This window comes from Ammospiza caudacuta, chromosome 2 (assembly GCF_027887145.1).
Source record: "Ammospiza caudacuta isolate bAmmCau1 chromosome 2, bAmmCau1.pri, whole genome shotgun sequence".
In the NCBI taxonomy this organism is placed as follows: Eukaryota; Metazoa; Chordata; class Aves; order Passeriformes; family Passerellidae; genus Ammospiza; species Ammospiza caudacuta.
The window spans coordinates 113,933,998-113,955,712 of NC_080594.1; the positions used below are offsets into that span (position 1 = coordinate 113,933,998).

General features: G+C 36.4%; 1 protein-coding gene across 10 annotated transcripts in view; it reads right to left on the reverse strand.

The window, feature by feature from the left end:
• The window catches only part of CASK (calcium/calmodulin dependent serine protein kinase), a 185,224-nt gene that overhangs the window by 21,150 nt on the left and 142,359 nt on the right, over window positions 1–21,715 (reverse strand). For 8 of the 10 annotated variants that reach the window (XM_058800525.1, XM_058800521.1, XM_058800524.1 and 5 more), the window contains 6 exons: window positions 14,295–14,372; window positions 12,921–13,001; window positions 8,933–9,121; window positions 8,379–8,457; window positions 5,983–6,068; window positions 4,879–4,947 (listed from right to left, as the gene is read on the reverse strand). In XM_058800525.1, coding sequence (XP_058656508.1) covers window positions 4,879–4,947; window positions 5,983–6,068; window positions 8,379–8,457; window positions 8,933–9,121; window positions 12,921–13,001; window positions 14,295–14,372 — 582 coding nt within the window. Of the gene's footprint in view, window positions 1–4,878; window positions 4,948–5,982; window positions 6,069–8,378; window positions 8,458–8,932; window positions 9,122–12,920; window positions 13,002–14,294; window positions 14,373–17,832; window positions 17,869–18,660; window positions 18,773–21,715 lie in introns of those variants that run through there. The other 2 variants (XM_058800529.1, XM_058800528.1) reach the window with 2 other exon arrangements.

A 21,715-nucleotide genomic window follows, 5' to 3' on the forward strand; every position in this document is an offset into this window, starting at 1 on the left:
ACCAGTGTGGCCCTACCCCTCAGTGCAGAGACAGCTGACACAGGGAGCACACTGGGAAATTCTACAGGAAGGATAACAGGAATTTCTGGTGGGTTTTTCAGAGCCATCTTTTTCACATGCCACTTTGACTGCACAGTGCTTAATTCCATGAGGTCAGATAATTGAGCCATCTCTTCTGAAAAGAAAATAATCCACTCATATACTGTTAAAAAAAAAAATCCCTTTTACCCTCACAGGAATTCTGGAATATAATATTCCATGTCAAAAGTCAGCTTAGGAATGTCTGGTCATTTTGTGTAACAACAAGGACAGCAGAGCAAAAGGGCTAAAATAGTTTTCTAAGGAAACAAAGTTAACCCTGTCATATTTTATCAATACCATTATTTTGTGAATAATTAAAAACCTGGAGCTAAACTGTTCATGCAACAGTAATCAGGGATTAATGTCACATAAGTAAGAACAAAACTGGCCCCCCTCAATGTGTAAGGGACTGGGAGAAATCAGCCCTAATTCTAATTACAAAATCACTCCAGCACAAGTTTAAAATATTCAAATGAGAGCAAATAAACCATTCATTACTGAAAAAATATTTAAAAATATAAAAAATGCAAAAAAAAAAAAAAAAGAGAGAAGCCTAAAGGAATCAGTATTCCTTTTTTTCTTTTGTGTATGGATTATCAGCATCAACTTTATGAAATTGTAACCATAAGAACTTTTTCAAAAAGGCAGTAAGTCCCTTGCTTTATAAAGAGATTATATGCTTGCTCTGCAATTCTGTCTCTGCTATTTTCTCACTTTGAAGAGGTGAAAAATAAATTTTAACTTTTTTTAAAATATGGTTTGTTACGATCTGTTGTCAGTGATGGTTTAGCAAGAGAGCAAGGGAAAGCTTTGGAAACTGATGCAAGCACCCAGATCATGTGGAGAGAAACAAGTTTAGAGAATGCCACTATTTCTGGACTGTCTTGAAGGATTTTGCCTTTGAAGGAAATTTTCTTGGTTTGAGAATGTTTTGATTTGTATTCCTCCAACAATTCCCAACACAAGAGAGCATATTATTCAAAGCAAATGTTCATCATAACATACTGAGGAAAATATATATTCTCAGTGCTACTCATGATTTCATTACTGTCAGAAATAATCTAACAAGTTAGTCAAGAGACATTTCTTTATGTATGACTTTTACATAATTAGGCTGTTCTGTCAAAATTTCAAAAACATTTAGATTCTTAATTTTCTAGAGACAGGAGCTTTTTCAAAAAATACCAGACTCTAAAGTTAGGAGAAAAAACTGTATTATGGACAATCTAATGAGCCAAATCAAGGAGCACAGAGATCCTTGTAGAATAACAAGACTGCTTAGGACTGGCCTGGAAAAATTCAGTTTGGATTGTGAGTTTGTTTCTCTATTAAATCAGCAGAAGCCTTTCTTATCCTGGGAACAGGGGCAGAAAAACACTTGGAGGATCCAATGTTTCTGAGAAATGTAGAAAGATTATTATAATATATTTTAGTAAACTCAACTGTCTGGACTTCCCAGCCTTCTCCAGCCCCAAGACAAAAAACACAGAAACCTTTGGGGTCCTCACTATTCAGCTGAAGAGCCACAGAGCCAGAGCCTTAGAGGAAACAACCAAAATTATTTCCAAATGATGGCAAACCCAGTTTCCCCTTGCTTCCCTATTTTGAGGTGTAGTTTTTGAATGATAAACTAAAGTATTTGAGATGCAAACCTATATGATGTCTATAAATATGACCTGATCAAATTAGATACTGACAAAAACAGGTGGAGCAATGACATTGTTGCCAGATTTAAAAAAAGAAACTCAAACAAGAAAACCAATAAAACCAAAACCTCCAATAAAAAGAGACAGAATTTCCAAAATTCTGGAAATACTTTTACATTTCTGTCTTGCTCAAGGAACACATCTGTCAGTATCTTTAATACAAATTTAAAAAAGGTTTAAGACAATAAAAACTCCTGATATTTGAGCACTAATGGAAATCATGGAAGATAAAAGAAAAAGTCCCTGGTGATTATCACCAGGCTTTTAAAAAACTCCCTGTATAAAGGCTTTTCTTCTTAATGAAACAATTTAAGAGTTTCACAAAGGGAATCTGAAACATAAAGAATGTTCATAAGGATTTTTTTAGTTTCAAGAAAAAAAAAAAAAGAGAAAAAAAAGTACTTTTCTTACCATTCTGACATATCTGACACTATAAAAAGTCACTCTGGGTGTTGTGTCAGTGCAAAGTAAAAATGCAAATGTAGCCAGAACAAAATGCTAAATCATTGGGATAAAACTGAAACCCATAAATAGTGTACATAGCCATCAGCCTTAAGAAGGATGTGTTGCAATAGTTACTTCAGTTCATGTTTATGTAAATCTGCAATTTTCCTGGTATCTGATAAAGAAAACAACACCCTGGCCCCTTGTTATCTAAGTTTGTGTGTTAACTCAGGTCATTTGCCATGCCAGTGACTAAACAGGTCACCTCACACCACATCAGCTGATCCAATTTTCACACAAGGGAATTAAAAATTATTATGTCTTCAAGCAAGGTCTGCTCCATGAAATAAAAGATCTGGTAACTGAATGGAAGGCATGAGTACAGGAAAAGCCACAAATACCTAAAAAACCTGAAGTTATTCAGCTGAGATTTTTGCAAACTGCCTAGTGACCCTGACTTACATAGTGTAGGGAAAAGACTTCCCTATATATATGCAGAAATGGCTCAATATTTAGAAAATAACACTTATTTTAAATGACTATAAAAGAAGACAAATATGGCAAGTGAAATTCAAATCCCAGTTATTAAAAAACAAACACTCAATGCCCTCATACCTTTGTAAAGGCCTAAGACAGTAAACAAAAGCACATAATCTCTGATTCTACTAATATGTAGTTTTTTCTTATTCAAGATTAACAAGATGTTTTGCAGTCCAATTATGTGATCCTGGTAGGAGCCTCAAAGCCCCCAGTCCCCAGTTCTGTTTCATATTCCTCTTCTCATAAAACTACACTACATGAGCACCAGTCCATGACTGAAGGAGGGGGGAACCAAATATAGACTGAACTGTTGCCAAAAAATACCTTAACTAGGAAGATTATATTAGTGAAGACCCAATATCTCTCTATTTATCATGCTGGAGGACGAGAAGCAAGATTTCTGTGTTAGTAATGTCAGTCAACATTGAATTTTAGCTTTTTTCAATGGTTAAGGATTTGATTCATTTTCTGAATCACCTTCCTGAAAAATTCTGTGAAAGAAATTCTCTGTGTGCCAAAGGACTAGTGATGCTTTAACGGGATGATTTAAGAATACTGGGGTTTTTGTGTACACCTGTAACTGAATAAAATCAAGCTGAAGCCTTAGTGTGGCTGAGCAGGTGGAAAGGACTCATCCATCTCTGACTCAAAGAATGCTAAATGCTACAAAGTGGGATAATTAGACATGATTTCTTTTTCTCTTTGATCACACATTTCTAGTTTAGCCATTTTCTTCCAAAGAAAGGTAAGAGTATATTTTCCATTCTTCTGTGAAATAAATAGTCATGAAAAGCCTAAAGACACAAAACCAAAGAGATTATCTGCTATTACTAAAACGACAACTAATAGTATTAATTTAAAGCTGTATGCTGAGTCTTTCCAAATAATCATCTTCTCAGCAAGTCTGCAGTTTCACCAGTTTCTGTATTTCAATATTGGGAAGTAAGGTATCTTTTAGTATTAGTCCTCTTTGCAGCACAGAAGTCAATACATGAATTTGTCAGCACGCTGCAGTTTTTTTAAAAGACTTTGCAATTCACGAAAAACTTTCGGTTTCATGTTTATTTTAAGGAAATTGGCCTCAGAGGTGAAAATCTGTCAAACCTTCTACCTCTAAAACCTTTTAATTTTTGTTGAATTCTACTAGAAGAACCGAAGGCAACCAAAAAAGCAGTAATTTTTTTTCCTTGCAAAACAGATTGTTCTGACAACCACAATAGCAGTTTCTGTGTATTCTAGCATCTGCTGAGCCATAAGAACAATTAGGGTGAAATCACAGCTCTAATTAAGATAAGGTGCTTGACTTCAGCAGGGGTTGTGACTTCACTTGGGGAGTTCTAATTCGGGAGCTGTGTGCGCAGCAAAGCGCGTGGCTGAGATTGGCACCATCCACACGCTGCAAATGCCATCTGTGTGCTCACACTGAACAGGGAGCTCAAGTAGCCATTTCATACAATTTAATCCCCTTCAGTTGCAATCTGGAATCTAACTTTGTGAGCAGAAGGGAATTAAACGTTGCTGTGCAAAAGCTGTAATACCAAGTTTCTAGTTCAGCAATAACTCAACAACTCGGCATCTGTTTTTCTTCTGTAGTGACACAGATAATTTTTTCATGGAAACATAATATTAAGCCACATGTAACTGTTACACACGACCATCACAAATTTACCTCAACAGGGTTATACAGAAACAGGTTTTTCAATTAACCCTTAACAGCCCAAAGCAGCAATATAATGTTTAAAGCCTAAAAAAGAGGAGGATCGCTCCTCAGCTCAGGAACTTTAATAGACTTACTGAAGCATGAGTTTAAATGGTCATATTTTAAAGGGGCTTCCTAAAATGCATAAGTTGAGGATCCCCTTTCCTAATTTTTTTTTCTTTAATAGGCTGTAAAGAGTTAGTTAAGGTGCTGATGAGATGAATATGAAGGCAGGGCTGAGTAGGTAGGTGGGACCTACTCGTGTTCCGTTATCTTTGTTGTAAAATTGGTGTGCGATCTAACAGGACAGGCAGAAACAATTTCCCAGAAAGCAGGAACATTCAGCCATCAGCAGGCAGTTAGTTACAGGACTGAGGAAGAAAGGGGATGGCTCATTAAATTCATTACCTCACAGGATGAAGACTGCGTGCGATAACTTGGCACAATCTTGAAGGTAATACTTCCACGCATTTCCCTCTGTGAAAAAAGAAGCACTTTGAGACTAACACCGAAGAGAAAATCTCCAAATTGTTAATGTTAGAAAGGAAAACATCATAGTCCAAGTATGAAAAGCTAAAATGCTATGGATGAGTTGTCATATCACCTATAAACAAACATTCATATTGTCCCCATTAATCTAAACGATGAACATGCATTACCAGTTTGTTCACCTGACCGGGTTTTGAATGCCTGGAATCCAGAATTGTATTTTTATGTGAGAGATTCAGAGATGTGTAGGTTTCTTCCACGTTAACCTTTTCTTTGCAGCTATATTCTTGTCATCTACAGTCTTTTCTACCAAAGTGGCATTTTCTTCCCTTTCATAATACATGTTAAACAGCAAAACTATGCAGTTTCTAGAAAGCTGCATTTTACTGAAGGTAGGAATTTCAAAAACAGTCTTTCATCAAAACAGGACATGGGGTCTGCCATTCTGCATTTACTATTGTCTAAGAATATTTATGACAAGTAGTAACTCCAGAATAGCAGCAGATTGTGACAATGCATTTTCTTAAATGGCAATCTGAATACTCATGAATACCACGTGGCTGACAACTGCAGGACTTGATCTGGACAGAAATCTGAGCAGATCACTTCAAGAGATCTCAGAGTTTCTCCCCTTTCTCTCTTTGGCTGGCTTACTGTGACCCCAAAAACATTCTATTTCCCTTGAAGCTTGTCTAGGATTAGTGATACCATCCAAGATGTCAAGGTTAGCGTTGCATGCAGAAAAATTAACAAGTGTTATGGAAATATCAAACAGACTCTACTAGCAAGGACAAAGGTGGAGTTTTACTGGAAAAAGACAGACTGTCTGAGCTCAAGGAAATGTTTTTTAAATTTTTAACTGTGAGCTCAACTGTAATAAACTGAAAGAACTTTTTGTTGCATGGACATGTAGCCTATCAAAAACACTAGAAAAAGGGGAAGTTAGAACACAATTACACAAAAGTTTTGACTAAATAAGAAGGTACTTTTATAGAGGATATGAAGAAGACTTCAGGCACTTACAAGCATTTTTTGTAGTTGCTCTACAGTTTGATTTGCCACACTGATTCCGTTTATTTCTCTGATTTCATCTCCTACATGTAGCGTACCTGCAGAGTTAACAAACACACAGTCACCTCAGTTTCTACAAACTGAAATAATTCTAACAGAGCACTGTTATTCATACAAAGGCATAAACAGAAAACAACATTAAAATATTTTTTTTGCTAGATTCAGAAAAGAACTTTGTATTAGCTACAAATCTGTGTTTCACAGTGCAGTGAATACAAAGCAAGAGATGCCCAGGCATCTCCTCAGTAAACAGGAAAAACATGTTTTTGTTATTAAAAAATAATATTGAATCAAAACCACCATATGGCCTGGAATATTATAAAGATTCTCTGATACTATTCAAAACATAAAACTGATGGAATTACATATTAGACTGAGAATCAGATTCAATAACATCCCTGTATCAAATAAAATCCCCTTTTCTGCATCATTTCCCATTTCTGTCACTCTGACAGAAGTGAATATTGTTATGTTCATGACTGTAAGGAGAAGTATACATAAAAACTGGGAATAAAGAATGGACATATGGCAGACATGTCAACAACAAACAGACAATTTTTAATGACTGAGACTGGTGTTTCATTTCTACTGAATTCTCTGGAAGGTGTGAGTAGATGGAGTCTTTAAAAGCTTTTCTTCCCATTTCAACTCTGCCACATTTGGAATAAGAACAATTTCAATCACTAGGACTAGGCAGAGCTGGCCTAGAGACAGAAGGCAACTTCACAGCAGCTACAATTTTGTGACTAGGAACTGCACAGTTTGTGTTTAATATTGCTGGACCTCAAATTATACAATTCCTGTAAGCCTCACAGCAGACCTATTATCCAGGCTCTGCTGATATTACCTGGCAGTTTTCCATACAGCAAAAAGAGACAGCAAAGAAAAAATGACCTAACACTCCCCAAAACAAATTCAAGACACAGGCCCTACCAACAGGATTCAAGATGGTGCTTGAGATCACTGTCATATTACACTTGTGTTGTTCTATTCAGTAAAAATATTTTAAATACAGGCTATGCTGAATGAAGCAGTGAATCTAAGAGGCATCTAGAGCACTAACAGAATTAGAAGCATTAAAAAAATAGATGACCATACTAAAGAAACACTGAAGTAAAGCTCAATTTCAAGTGCAGAAGCACTACCTTAGTTAGACGAAGCACATAGAGATTAAATTAAATTTCCCAAATCTTTAGAAATAAAAGATACTGTATAATTAAAAACAAGAGTTGTAATGGGCACAGTTGGATATTTTACCGAGTTTTAGCAGCTTTTAAAAGTTTTATTAGCCCCATTATGGAACACAGTCATGTGAAGCAATACTGTGCAGAGCATCACCACTACCTAAGCACAGTTGGAAGAAAACCTTGCTTCGGTGAATCTTAGAGCAATCTCCTTTTAAAACTCACTTTCAGAAGCAAAATAAATTTCAATTCAGAAGGTCCTCCAAAGACATAGAATTCTCTCTGAATTGCATCTTTGTTTGCATTAAAACTTTTCCCTTTCCTGCTTCCTGACAGATTTTACCATATCAGTGAGACAAAGTGAATATGTTTTGTCTTCCCAATTACCTGTTCCTAGCTCCCTTTGAAACAGAACAGTAGGCTAGAGAGAACTCTTCACTGAAAAATTAAGAAAATTTTTGTTTTCATCACAAGAAAAAGATGGCAGTCTGAAAAAACTGAAGTAACCCTTCCATGGCTGCAATCCAAACTCGCAGTCAACAACCTAGCAGGGAAGTTCATCTGTTTAAAGCAGGACAAAACCCAGTTACTTCTGGACATCTGATCTGAACACACAAAATGACAAAAAGGAGAAGACTGTGGATGAGAAAAAAAAGCATGTTTGTAGGATTTTTTTATGGTAGTGAAAACTGAAAATAAATTTTAGAATCTAGGCACAAGTAATATTTTTATTTCAAACTGAATTTTTGTGATTCTCAACACCAAAAATATAAAGATCCTCAAGAACTGTGTGGCTAAAGCTCTTTCATTTTGGCAAGAGAAAGTACTGCTACTTGTGTAAGGATTTTTTTTTTAAACAGAGGATTAAATAAGTACAGCTCCAAAATTATTGGTGTTCCCATCTCTTGCTAAGCTATACTCAGTAATAAGATGGTAATTATCCTAATTAAGACCTAAATGAAACACAGTGGGCCCTCACCTCAAAACAGTGGCAGACTTCTGCAACTGCAAGGTAACTAAAGCAGTTAGCAGGAGTCCATGCAGGCACAGAGAGACACTGCTATGGAATAGCAGCGATCAAAATCAGGAGAATGTACACAGTTTGTACAAAAGGATCTAAAATAACTGTGTTTGAAGACAAAGCTCTTCATGAGATGTGATTACCTTGCCGGTGAATCATTCCTCCGTGCATAATTCTTGCCACAATGCAGTGGTTCAGCTCATTCATTTTTAAAGTGATTCCCTGGAAAAAAAAGGAATGTTTATACTTTTAAAATAAAATATTAAGCACTGTGATTCTTGAGTGGTTAAGAGTAGTCACATTTCCTGAAAGCCTGAAGGCAGGGTATAAATTTTAAGATTAAAATAAAATCTTTGTCACTCACTTCAAGATGAGCAATAAGACCAGATACTATTTATAAGTGAGGATGCAATACTTCAACATATGAGTATGTAAGGATCTGGTTTGTTAAAAATGTGATTTTATACTGAAGTGTAAAGGCTCCAGTTGGGTTTAAGGACTAATTTGCTGTAGCTTTTAAACAAACCCAGCCCTAGTGGCACAGCAGCAGTGTGAGCGCACACAAAGCGTTTCAAGGAGGATAAATATCTATTCCAGTTAATTGACAACCCCACCTCAAAGTGAGGAAATGACACTAAAATCATCACAACACTGGTCTTTACCAGCCCAGAGGGAAATAGTGAGGCTCCCCCCCTACCATGGGCTCGTCTGTGTTCTTCTGGAACTGCACCAGGCGGACGCGCGTGACGTTCTCCATGTCCATGTCGCCGTTGGCGCTCTCGGGGGAGTCCCCGTTCAGGTAGGGCGAGGTGGGAGGAGGCGTCACCCGCAGCGCTTCGTCACTGTAAACTTCATGTGCCACTACATCATGGGTTTGAAGTAAGGCCTGCAGGACAGCCCAGCAACAAAATGTCACGTTTCCATCATCTCCCATGTCCCTTGCTCATTTCTTTTAAGGGTTTTTTTTGAAGATTTTCAAGGAAATCCAAGATATTTGTGCCCCATTTCCTACTGAAGAACTTTTCCTTTAAAGGAGTAAGATAAACTTTCAGACTGCAAACACCTACACACACTGAGACTCTAAAGCCTGCCAGAGTTAATGTGATTTTTACTGTAGGGACTTCAATGAGAATGATGCTGCCTCCCTTCCCCTCATCCTCTCGACACCTGTAGGGTGAGAGTGAATCCATCTTCTTGTGCACAGACAGAGAATCAGGAATCTCCCTTTCCGTGCAAACCATTCTGTAATAATTACTCTAGTAAAATGGAAAGTTACTCAGATCCCATGATATCTCACTCTAATAAAGGCAGACTGTAGATCAATACCAACTGAATGAAGCAAATACTGTTTTTTTGTTGTTTCCTACCATAATTGCCTCCATACTCTCCCCTTCCCCTACAACTTGGTCCCAGCACAACCACTGAGTTCAAAATGCTTCACAAAAATTAAGAGTGCAAAGCAGCAATCTGCTAAAATACTGCTTCATTAGCTTTCATTAACTACTTCAGTACACTTCTAAAGTGTACTGTGTGATAAAAGGTAACTTCCTAAACACTGTATGTTCTCATTTCTCTAATCGATTTGAAACTATATTTGGGAAGTCAGCACTATAATGATGGAACAAAATTCTCTAAACTAACAATGCTTTGCCCATATTCCCTTCCATTTTCCCATTGCTTCAAGCCCACTTACATATATACTATCTTTAGTTAAATACTAACCTGTATCTGCATTTCCTACTTTTCATCTCATTTTGTCAATCACTAGGCTCAAACTCATCACAATTCCTCTGCATTAGTCTGCTCTACTGCAGCAACATTTTATATTAGAGATCTGGACCATGTAAGTGAAACTACTTAAACAGTATTTAATTAAAATTTGATTTATTTGTGTGTCCATTAATGTGTGGGTACTCCAATGTAGGTTAATGGTTGGACACAATGACCTTGGAGATGCTTCAGTGCCCCTGCTTGTGTCTGTTACACTCTCCACACTTTAATATTACATTTCTTATGTAATCCAGGGGCTTACATTTTATCACATAAAATATTTGCCCTGCTTTATATTATTTTTAGCAATAATATTCACCTTGTAGGAGGTTAAAATTTGGCACATCCAGTATTTTTTAAAGTCCATAATTATACTTAATGACTTCTGAATATGTTCACAAAAATGAACACTACTTCAGAAATACATTAAAGTACAGCAACCTCAATTTAATATTGAAAACATTTAATAAAAAGATTCCTATTAGACCTTACTTACAGATGTCTGTTTTCAGGCATTTCTGCTAATTTTGATAATGTGTTTTTTTCTGTCTATTTTTACTTTGTAGAACATGATAATCCTGCTAAAACTTAGCTTAATGAGAAAACTGCTTTCTGCTGTACTGCAGGATCACTGCAGAGAACAGCACAGAAAGGCATGTGATGATAGATAAAACTTCAATATGTCATTAAGCAAAAGTCTCCTAGCAAATATTTCAACTGTTACAACATACTAAACTTAAATAATAGAATCTTTTACACATGAAATTGGCATATTTGAAAAACTACTAAAAATTGTGAAATGGAATAAAAGCTCTTTGAAATGTGTACATACATAGCAAATGAGGTACTTGACAATGCTTTCAGAATTCTTAAATTAATTACCTACTGAAAGGCCTTCATGCAAAATTTACAAACATTTCTTTAAATTAAAATGTTAAACATGCACAGAATAAATTGATAATTTATTTTTGCAGCCATAAGGCACATGAGGGCAAAAGAAAATTAGAACAGAACACCCTAAGATGTGTTACAAACACATTGGCTTTGGTTCTGTGAAGGCCTGCACACAGTTTAACCCACTTACACTGTGGTTAAGCAAACAAGACAGGTTATACTCTTTTTTCTTCTGATTAGGGATACACATTAGATTAAAAAAAATACTAAAATAGTCCATTACCATATAGGTGTTAATGCACACTCCTACTTATTACACCTAATTGATTACTGAATTGATGTGCTGTAATAACCAGAATATTGCTCTGTACAACATCTGGCAAACACATGGAGTATGGGTCAACAATATTGGTTTATATTATTATAATTATTCCTTTCTATTATAATTATTCCATTATAATTATTCCTAGATTATATACTTATAATTATTCCTTTTCCTAGTAGTTTCCTTATAAAGGTTTTTGCTCTGAAGGGAAGTTTAGCAGAATGCAACAAATGTAAAAATAATTTTATTAAAGTCTGCAACCCATAGAGGTGCATCTGGGAGCAGAAGTGGGAATGATGGAGAGGATGGAGTTGTCCCTTTGGCATCTGGAGACTCTGGGATCTGCAGGTGTGGATCCACACCAACTTATGCTGCCTTAATTGCTGCTTTACATTCCTCCCTAACACAAACTGTTTCTGTTCCCCTGCTCATTCTGGCTCTCCAGCATCCCTGTTATCCTAAATTCTTTTTGCTAAATGGTTAGTTGGGGATTTTTTTTTTTTTTTGGAGCAATTTTCTACTAGTTCAGCTGAGGGCAACATTAAAGTGCAGTTTTAGATGAAAGCCAGAACTACAAGGGAGAGGATGAAAGATGGGGAAAAGGGATAATGGGACTTCAGCAACTGGCAATTTAGCCTGGGATATCACAGATTCACTTGCTGAAATTACTCCTCATCAAAAGTACTTGTTATGGAATTGCAGCTTATTCCTTATGAAAAAATACTTTTCATAGATTTGCAGCAAAAGAATTCTGACAAATGGTTTTAGATTTGTGAGCATATCAGGGAACAGAGATACCTAAAAAAAGAGGATTTTCAACTCAATTTTCCTGTCACTTAATTTGATATATGAAATTTCTATATACCACAATCACTTTTGTTGATACCCACTCTGCAAATAATTTATACTTTAAAAATGCTCTTTCTCAACAGTGCTTCATGTTTTAGTAATACTGTGGGGTAATTACACACACAAAAAAGTAAATAAAATGAACCTGTCAGATTCCAAATGAAGCTGAGTAGGGAAAGTCAAATTCTTGATTTTAAGCTGACAATAGTGTATAGTAGATTTAAACAAACATGTTTATTTCTCAATTTATGAAATTCACCTATAGCATAAACAAAAGAAATCCTTCAAATTAGTGGACTGCAGCAACTTGAACCAAGTTACAAAGCAGTAACATCCCTGAATTTAGGACAATTTTTGCCCTCAAATCAGATTTGAGAAACAAACACAGTAAGTGCTGATATGTAACACAAATTCAACAGACTGTACAAACTACTGATTTGTTGTAAAATAATATCAAATAAACACTTTATTTTGCAATGAATTCACACATCTTTATTCTAAGAAGACCTTTGGCAAAAGAAAAAGGAGGATCCCAGCTCTATCTATGGACATTCAAAAGGATTCATTCTTCTTTCCATGTACAATACAGACCTCCAAAAACACAGTGAAACTGCCCCATAATTACACTACTCCAAACTGGTGACAGTTTTCAGCACAGTAATGAGGACCAATACTGATTCTTTTGCCAATTCTTTTGCCAGAGCAGCAGGTTAGAAATATTAACAGATGTATTGTATGCAGTTCCATCCCTTGCAGATTTTGAGAACTTACTGAAGTTTTCTAACATAAAAAATATTAAAAAAATAGAAAAAAAACCCCCAAACAAATAAGAGCAGGATCTACTTACCATGAAATGAGGTTGTGTTAAAATACGCTTTAGCTCCTTTGCATCATTGTTCTCTGGGTAACATGAAATTTCTTCCAATACCTGCAAAATAAGCAGCAGAAATGTCCCACAGTAACTTTCTTTTAAAGCTATTGAAGAAATTAAACCCCTCACTGCTCAGTCAGAATATCCCCAAATGATTATACACACCAACATTTCTGATACAGGGAAGGGTTTAAGAGAATGTGCCCCTACCCAGCTGCCCCAAGAGAATAAAATACCTTGTTCCAATGTTCTCTCTGAAAGAGATTAAAGCAGAAATTTGAAGGATTTTTATTTTTTAAACTGACAGCATTCCTCCAACAGCTAAATACATGGTGACAGGAATGGAGTGCAAACAGGTGACACACAGGACCTCCACCAGTTGTGCTTCCTTACATGGTCTCAATTTATTAAAGCAGAATTAAAAACACTCCAAAATCAATTGTTAATGACACCAAGTCTAGGTGGGCCATCTGCTACCCCACCTCCAAGCTCCAGATTTTATAAAATCTGAGTCACTTTATCACTAGGGAAGGAGGAGTAAAGAAGCTTTAACTCATTTGCCTGCAATCTGATTTTTCACATGCAGCTAGTTGGAAAATGAAAGCAGAGTATTTTGCTTCTGGAAGCACCCCCAGGATAAACTGACAGCAAATTTTGCAGAACAAGACTTGAGGGCACCTATCAGTGTGACTTTAGTTATTACATGGAGTTTTAAAGCCTTCCTCCTTTAATAGCACAAAAACCAGTTTTCCTATGATGTAACCCCTAACAACTGCACGAATTTTTACTGATAATACATAATACAATATGGGTCTGGGTTTTTTATTACCTGCCATAAATAAGCAAATAACATACTATTTGCAAGGTACAAGAATTAAGAACGTCTGTGTCTATCTTTGATCTTAGTGGGCCACCTTCTCTGCAATTTCCAAGTCTGCTCTTCTTAGACTTATCTATGATAAACTTGGGGTTTTTTCAATTTTAAAAGCTGACACTTCAAAACATTTCTTTTTGTGACTAAATTTTATAAACATCAGATTTCTGGTGCAGATAAATAACCTGAACATGAAAGATTCTGCAATTACCCAGCAGGAGTGTTCCTTTTAACATCACTACAGTTGAAGAAAAGGTTAAATGATTAAACTGAGTAATATTCACAATCCTTACACAGATAATGGAATTCTGCAAGTTTATGCAACTTGTTACATAACTTGGCTAAGCAATGGTAATATTCCAGAAATAATTCAGATAATGAGCCAGAATACACATCTTAATGAAGAAAAGTAAATTACAGCTTAAATACAATCAACCTTTCAAAGTAAAAAAAAACCCATACTTTAAAGCCATTACCTCTTTGGCTCTCTGTACAGCATCACTTGGAGGATTCCTGATTTGTGGTGAAGATTTTGTGTTTATTTTGTCATAAAGCTGAAATAACAAGAAAACAAACTACTGAAATCATATGCTACTTTACATAAATTAATAAGTATTTACAATAGCCTGCTGATGTTACCAGGATTAGGATGATTGTTAAACTGCAAAAGCCCCAGATGTTCTGTATACGAAATCTAGCAGCCTAGGGTTTTGGCTTTTCATTTTTAAACATTTCCTGATTTGAACAGTGCCATAGATTCAGAGTTCATAGGATGACATGGGAAAGTTCAAGAGGTTAAGGGCTTCTGCAAACCTCCCATGCTTTTGCCACAGATTTACAGAAACTATATTCTTCTACTAGAAGTGACCCTATGAATCTTGAATAAATGCTATAAATCAAACATTCTGCTATAAAATCAAGTTAATCTGCATATCTCACTTTTCTCAATAAATCAAACACTCTGAGCAGTAATTTAAATAAACCTTGGAATATGGGAAAATGCTCTTGAAGACAGAACATTACAAAAGCCAAATACTCTGAGAACAGAAAAACAAACTTTCCAAGAATGAGCACTCATAAAAAAGGGTAACCTTATTTTACTAGGACTTTCTGTTAGACAGAAGAATGTCATTGTATTTAAACAGGCTACTGCAAACCTTCCACATTAATTATTTTTTTAAAAATACCCTTTTAAGAACCATTCAACTATGCAAAGCACAACAGAAGAAAGATCTTTCTTCAAGTTTCAAATTAGAGATAAGACATTACAGGCTCTTCCTCATACAAACCTAACACACTGTGCATGTTTTAAAAGAAAAAATGTATACTTAAGAATAAACAGGTACTGTGATAAGCAGTATTTTAAATTAAATCCTTTTGGCTTACAATTCAAGTGATATAAAGATGGTCATGTCTGTAAATATTTCCTAATTATGTTAGATTATTTTTTTGATATATAAGACAGAAAAAAAGCACAAATAACAGTTTTAGAGAATTAGAGAAATTTTTATCACAACAAGGGTGGTGAAACACTGCAACAAGTTGCCCAGGGAAGTTGGAGAATCTCTCAACTTTGGAAACACTCAAAATTCAACTGAAATTCAAAATAATGGACATAAAAAAGCATTCAAAATACAAAAGTGACTCTAAAACCTTCAGCAAACCCTGACACTGCCAAGGATGAGGTGATAAGATAAGAAATCACCATTCAGGCTGCTCAGCAAGGAGTGCTCAGGAGTTTCCTCTGGAAGCTCACAGCTCCACTGTTTGGCTCTGAATGGCCTTGGATGTTTGAAAAAGGGAATCCTGCCAGGACACAGAGCTGCCCTCTTCTATTTCTCACACAACATGAAATACCACTCAGTTTTAGATAGATAAACTGCCATAAATGCAACCCAACCATCACCATCACTTCCCTGGGTTAACAACTTAACAAACATGTTGAACATTTCAAGCCCATACATAAATAAGCACAAAACCAGCAAACAGTGTCACTTCCAAAAAAACATTCCCTGCAGGACAGTTACACCACTCTGTTGGGGAAAGAAAAGTCAAGATAAATCAGTTTCTTCCAATGCAACAACTTCAGCTTGTGCTGCCAAAACACCACTAAACTCCACAGTTTAAGCAGCTTTGAAAGCTTTGTGATAAAACCCTTCTGCTAGTTTGTAGTTCAGGAGACATTTTATTTGTGCACACAATCATTTGTTTTACCTTTTCTTAAATAAATTAACAAAATCTACTCAAACCCCAGCACCTGCAAATTACCAAGTACCACCCTTCTATGCCTGTTAACAATCTGCACTGAGCACTGTGTCCTGACCAAAGCACAGCAGAAAATGCATGACACCCACCATGAATATTACTGATTTTTTTTTTCCTTCTTAAGAGTAATGAAATTACAGAAAAGTTACCTTGAAAACATTTTTATTAGTTATTTCTAGCAATGGTGGAGAAGCTAAGTGTCTAAAGTTGCTGATTTCCCTTGTTACTGTGACCCAAAACAACCAGCAGTTTACAGAAACAATTTCTCCCCCACTAACATGGGAGAGTTATCTTCTGAGATTAGGAAGGAGGCAAAAAGAAAATTAGGGAGCAGAGCTCCACAAAGAATGTTTAGACAAAAAAATCAAGGCAAAGTTCAGACTAAACAAGAGTGCATTCATTTTTCCACAGTGCCTTCATGCTGAGGCATGGCACTTAAATTTCATCTTCCAGGATTTCTGCTTACTGAGGTTTGCTCTGAAGGCACCAAACTATCAGGAGGAACTCTGACAGCAATTAAAAGAAAAACCTTCATATCTGCATTAAGGTTTAAGGATGATATACTACCCAAGGCAAGGGATCTATTAATTGTGGATCTAGAAGATGGCCTCACCCAGAGAATGGATGTGAATTTGGTAGATTCACTTGCATGAGGAGATCTCTTCATTTTGAAATGGCATACTCTAATTTAAGTTAGTTCATGGATTTTTTTTTACAAGAGGCAAGAAGAGCAAAGCTTATAACGTGCATTAATGCACCAGAACTGGTGAAGCAGTTCCACCTCCCTTGCAATCTTTGAAAGAAGACTGGTTTTGCAATATTTTTCAATATTTTTACACTTAAATACTAGCTATAGCAAAAGCAATTTAGAATTACAGCTTGCATAATTAATATGTGAAAGCATTTTAATGTAAAGGTTTCATTCAGACATTAAAAAGAATATTTGCTCCCTTGGATGTAAGAAACTAACACACATTTACATGAGTGTTTTAAAAGTGTGTATAAGAAAACCTTGAATAATACCTGTTTGTACACATCAGAGATTAAAGTGAACATTAATTATATTCAGCCAGGCTCTGTATGCTCCCTGTGGTAGAGAACACATTACTTTGTGCAGTTAGCTACAACATTTTCATCACAGAAACCCATCCTGTTCACAATGCTGCCTCCTTTCAGCAACCCTAAAAATCTAAGTTCTACAGGGAGCACACCAAAGGTGGTTTCTTGTAGAGAAGAATGAACTGGCTCATTCTTCACTGTTCTCTGCAGAAAACTTTTCTATGCAATAACAACAGACTTACAGCAGGACAAAATGTGTGCCCTAATCAAGGCTTTCTTTTTGCTAAGAGTCTCTATTTTCCAGCAAATAACTCTGCCCCCTCAGCCCAGAAACTCAACTTCCAAGAATTCCACTCAGTAATAAGCATAAAAATATAAATTAAAAATTTATAATAATTAAAAAAATAAGTAAAATGACACAGCATATGTAACTTTTGGCATTTTCAGACTTTTGAATACTTTGTAAGTCACTCTCACTCCTCAGCATCAATTATTCTGCACTTCGTAGAAAGAAAATTGAAATTGAGAGCTTGCTCTTGACAAGATAAACAATCCCAACTGATGTATTAATAAATTTGATATAACAAACACGTTATAGTTAATAAACAGTATAGTACTGCTTATCAAAACAACAAGTTTTGATTTAAATTTTGCATGCTAGAACACAAAAGCTCTGAAGAGAATACCCACAAGTTGAGTTCACCATCAGTTCATCAGCTTTTGCAGTGTCAAGACTTTTTGTGTTCTGCCTGTACAAAGGGAGCTCCTCTCTTCTGATATTTAAAGCAGACAGCCCAAAGCCTAATCCACAATCAGGCAGTTGAGACAAAACAACAAACTCTGCTCTTCTGACTACTTTTTCAGATGTGCAGAAATTCCTTTTTAACCATTTCCTGCAAGAGGAGTCAGAATACTGCTCCAATGCAACCCCCATTCAATGTCACACTGAAAAATTTAGATATTTCACAAGTAGCAGAAATGCAGCTTCACCACCTGGTCTGATCCTGAAGGTAATAAAGATCAGATCACAGTGAAATCAGTATTTTAGCTACCCAAACCTCAAAGTTCCCGTGAGGCAAGTGAGAAACTTCTTAAAACAAGAGCTACTGAACTGCTAGAGCATAAAGCCTCCTAATCATTCAATACAAACACACATTTTGTGGGCATCCAGTTGCAATTCAGATCAGGTAATTGGCTGCCAACCTCAAATATTAAACACTGAAACATCTAAAAATAATCATTACAGTATGTCCTTATATATTTCACTTTCTCAACAGATTAACCACAGGCAACACAGTGATATTAGAGGGTTGTTTTTCATCACTTTTAGGTTTTGGGGCCATCTAAAAACATCTTGTCTAGAGGTGCTGCCCCTTGCACAGCAGCATTTACTAACAAAGAGAGGTTTTGCTTTGTTACCTCCCACAGTTCCCTGTCCTGATTCTCCATCCACCCCAGAGGTTTTATGTGCTCTGAGACTGAAAGAAATTCATGACCCACTGAATAAATAATACTCACAAGTAGAAGTATCAAAGAATGGCTAAAATTAAAGGGCCAATTAGATTTATGCTAGATCACATAATTCCTTCTTTTGCCAGTTCTGTTTCACATCTCCTTTCCATGCAAAATATTATAATGTTCCCATGGGTGCCTCTTTTCCTGGGATTCTAAGCTCTCAAGGAAACACATCCCTCAAGCTAATAACTTACAGGAAAACAGAGTAGCAAGGTCACAGCAGAGGCTTTATCTTTGTTTAAAGAGTTTACTCTTTCCAACCCTCTGTTCTCCACTATTAAGGACTGTGCATGAAGTTAATTTTTACCATTTCAGCATCAGACCTAACATTTGCTTCCCAGCATAATTCTACAGAACAGGTTATAGTTCCATCCTGTATCAAAGTCCAAAGCATCTTTCAGACTCTAATTTGTGCCTCCTAGAGCATTTTGGCTACAGCTTCAAATATTTTTCTGTGATACTCACTGTAGAAGAGGAGCATAATCAACATCTGCATGCCAGGTCCTCACCCAGTGAAATGCTGAGCGATTCAAACAAAACCAATTCAACAAAAGGGTTCAGGAAGCAGTTTATCAGCTAAAATCAAGATTCTCTGACAGAGTGTTCACAGAAGACAGTCTGAAGCAGAACATGAATTCTGTCTGAACAAGTGTTTGTTTCTGTCATACCCCAGAACTGGCAGCTGCCAACACTGCAGCTTGAAGCACTGAGACTTTCAGTAACCCTGACAAGGGTTATGCAGATTTGAAATACTCAATTCCTCTGTGCATATTCACATTCAAGCAACACATGAATAATCTTTCCAGTAAAAAATGTTGTAGTAGCAATTGGACCCTGAATTTCAGTTTTAAGTTTGATCATTCACATGACAGAACAGAAATACATACTCTTCTTCAAATTTTAAAAGAGGAACTTTTATCTGCAAAAAGCAGGCCAACTGTACCTTGTTTTAAGAAGTCACCTATATTCCTACATACTCATAATGTGTCTTTTAGAACAGAGTGACACTTGGTGATACCTGCATCAGAAATAAACATAAAATCAGATTTTCTTACACCTTTACCTACTACATGTAGGAGAAAATGATGGCAGCTAAACTCAGTCAGTCCTATGCAATTTCAGGAAGGTGCATTCTTTTTTTTTTTATAATTCCTTATCTGGGCTTCTTCACTTGTTTTGTTATAAAACAAAATGTAACTTTTTGAAGGCAAGAACAGAGGAGAGAAACTCAACTGGACAGAACCATTTTTCTCTGAGCATTAGTTCAGTTCCCACTGTGTGTGACTGGCAAACAAGTGTATTGTAAGGAGTGGGAATGACAAACTTCACTGCACAAACCCTGAAATCCTGGCACGTCACTGAAGCTAAATGCCAACTGGAGAATGTTTAATGTGTATTAACAGGTTGTTAATGACCACATTTCTGAGGCACAGAAGATAATACCTGCTTCTTAGGAGTCAGTGCCTTGCTACGGGAAAAGGAGATACATGAACTGATTTACTTCAAGAACTGATAGAATAAAATTCCTGACCCTTCAATGTGTTGTACGGACAAACTGCCTGTCAGACAGGAAGAGCTGACAGAACAACATCTTGGTAAAACACAAATTATGAAGGTTTATTTTACTGAGGATGAACACAAATGACAGGTGAGAGATACAGTTCCCTTTAGTCAAGGTGGAACCCTGAAATGATTTTAGCCTCCTTTGAGAAGGAAAACACATCCCCTAGCCACAGCCAAAGACTGGGCATATATTGCCTTTGTACTGATCCAAAGGGTAAAAAGGATCCCAGAAAAAATGCTCTTCACTGCCTTCCCAGGGTCTGACAGAGGCAATCTGGTGACATGAGAGCTGTAAGGAAAGCACACAGCCCTTCACCTGTGTCAGCAGCAGGGAGACATTAGACATTACCAGCCAATATTTTATCAAGGATATCTTCCACTGAAATATTTTGTATGCTTGGAGACATGAGGGGAACCAGAAGGTTCAGGGAAAGAACACTGAAAAGGTTTTTCATCCTGTTATGTAGCTAAGTGTTGGTACACTTGTTGTACATCTTTTGATCAAAACCTTAAGAAGTGAAAATGTATCCAAGTTTAAATTCTCTCAAAAGGTTATAATGCTGTAGCAAAACTGCAGGCAGTCATGAACTGTGGGGAAATCACACAAAGTTTAGTCTGAAACAAAGACTACACAAACCCCTGCAGCTCCACACACTGATACAGTGACAAACAGATTCAAGGACACATTTCTGCTTACGTTGGTTCAGACCCCACAGATATTCAGTAGTATCTGACTTGTATATTCTATTTCTTTGCAAGGGTTGAAGTTTCTACCTTCAATGTAAATGAGCTATAAACAAATTTTAGCTCTGTTGTGGAACATATTTCTTTTTAGCAGAGATTATCAAGTGTTATCACTTACTCTGTGAAATCAAAGCCTTACCACTTCAGAGGCAAAAGAGCCAAGGAAAGCACTATATTTGTACAGAATAAAACTCCAGATGTGTGCATTTCTTCCCCCACAATTGACTTTTTGAATTCTGCCTCTGGATTTGCTTCACAGTTACCAAGAGGATTAATATTTATTTATTTCAATAAATAAATCAGAAATACTGATATGGTATGCTACTGGTTATGGTTATGCTACTCCTCAAAACCACAGCAGACATTATTTTCTTCTATTTAATTTCAGGTGTCCCTAAACGCCTCATTCATGTATGATGAACCCAGACACTGGTGTCTAACAGCATTTTAATTCCTTACAAAGCAGGACTCTAACCTAGTAATTTGTCTCCTATTTTAAGGAAAACCCACATTAATACTCATCATAAAAATGTTATTGACTGTAGAAGCTGCAGTTCTCCACCAGTGACAGCAGATGTTGAAGACATGCCAGACAGTACAAAGACATAACCAGTTATTCTGTTCACACTGCAAATGTTTTAACATCTTTTGCAAAGATGAAATATGCCAAACTAGCATGAGATAAAGGTACTGATTTGCACATGGCAGTACCAACAAAACCAGCACAGCAGCTGGAAAACCAAAATTCAAA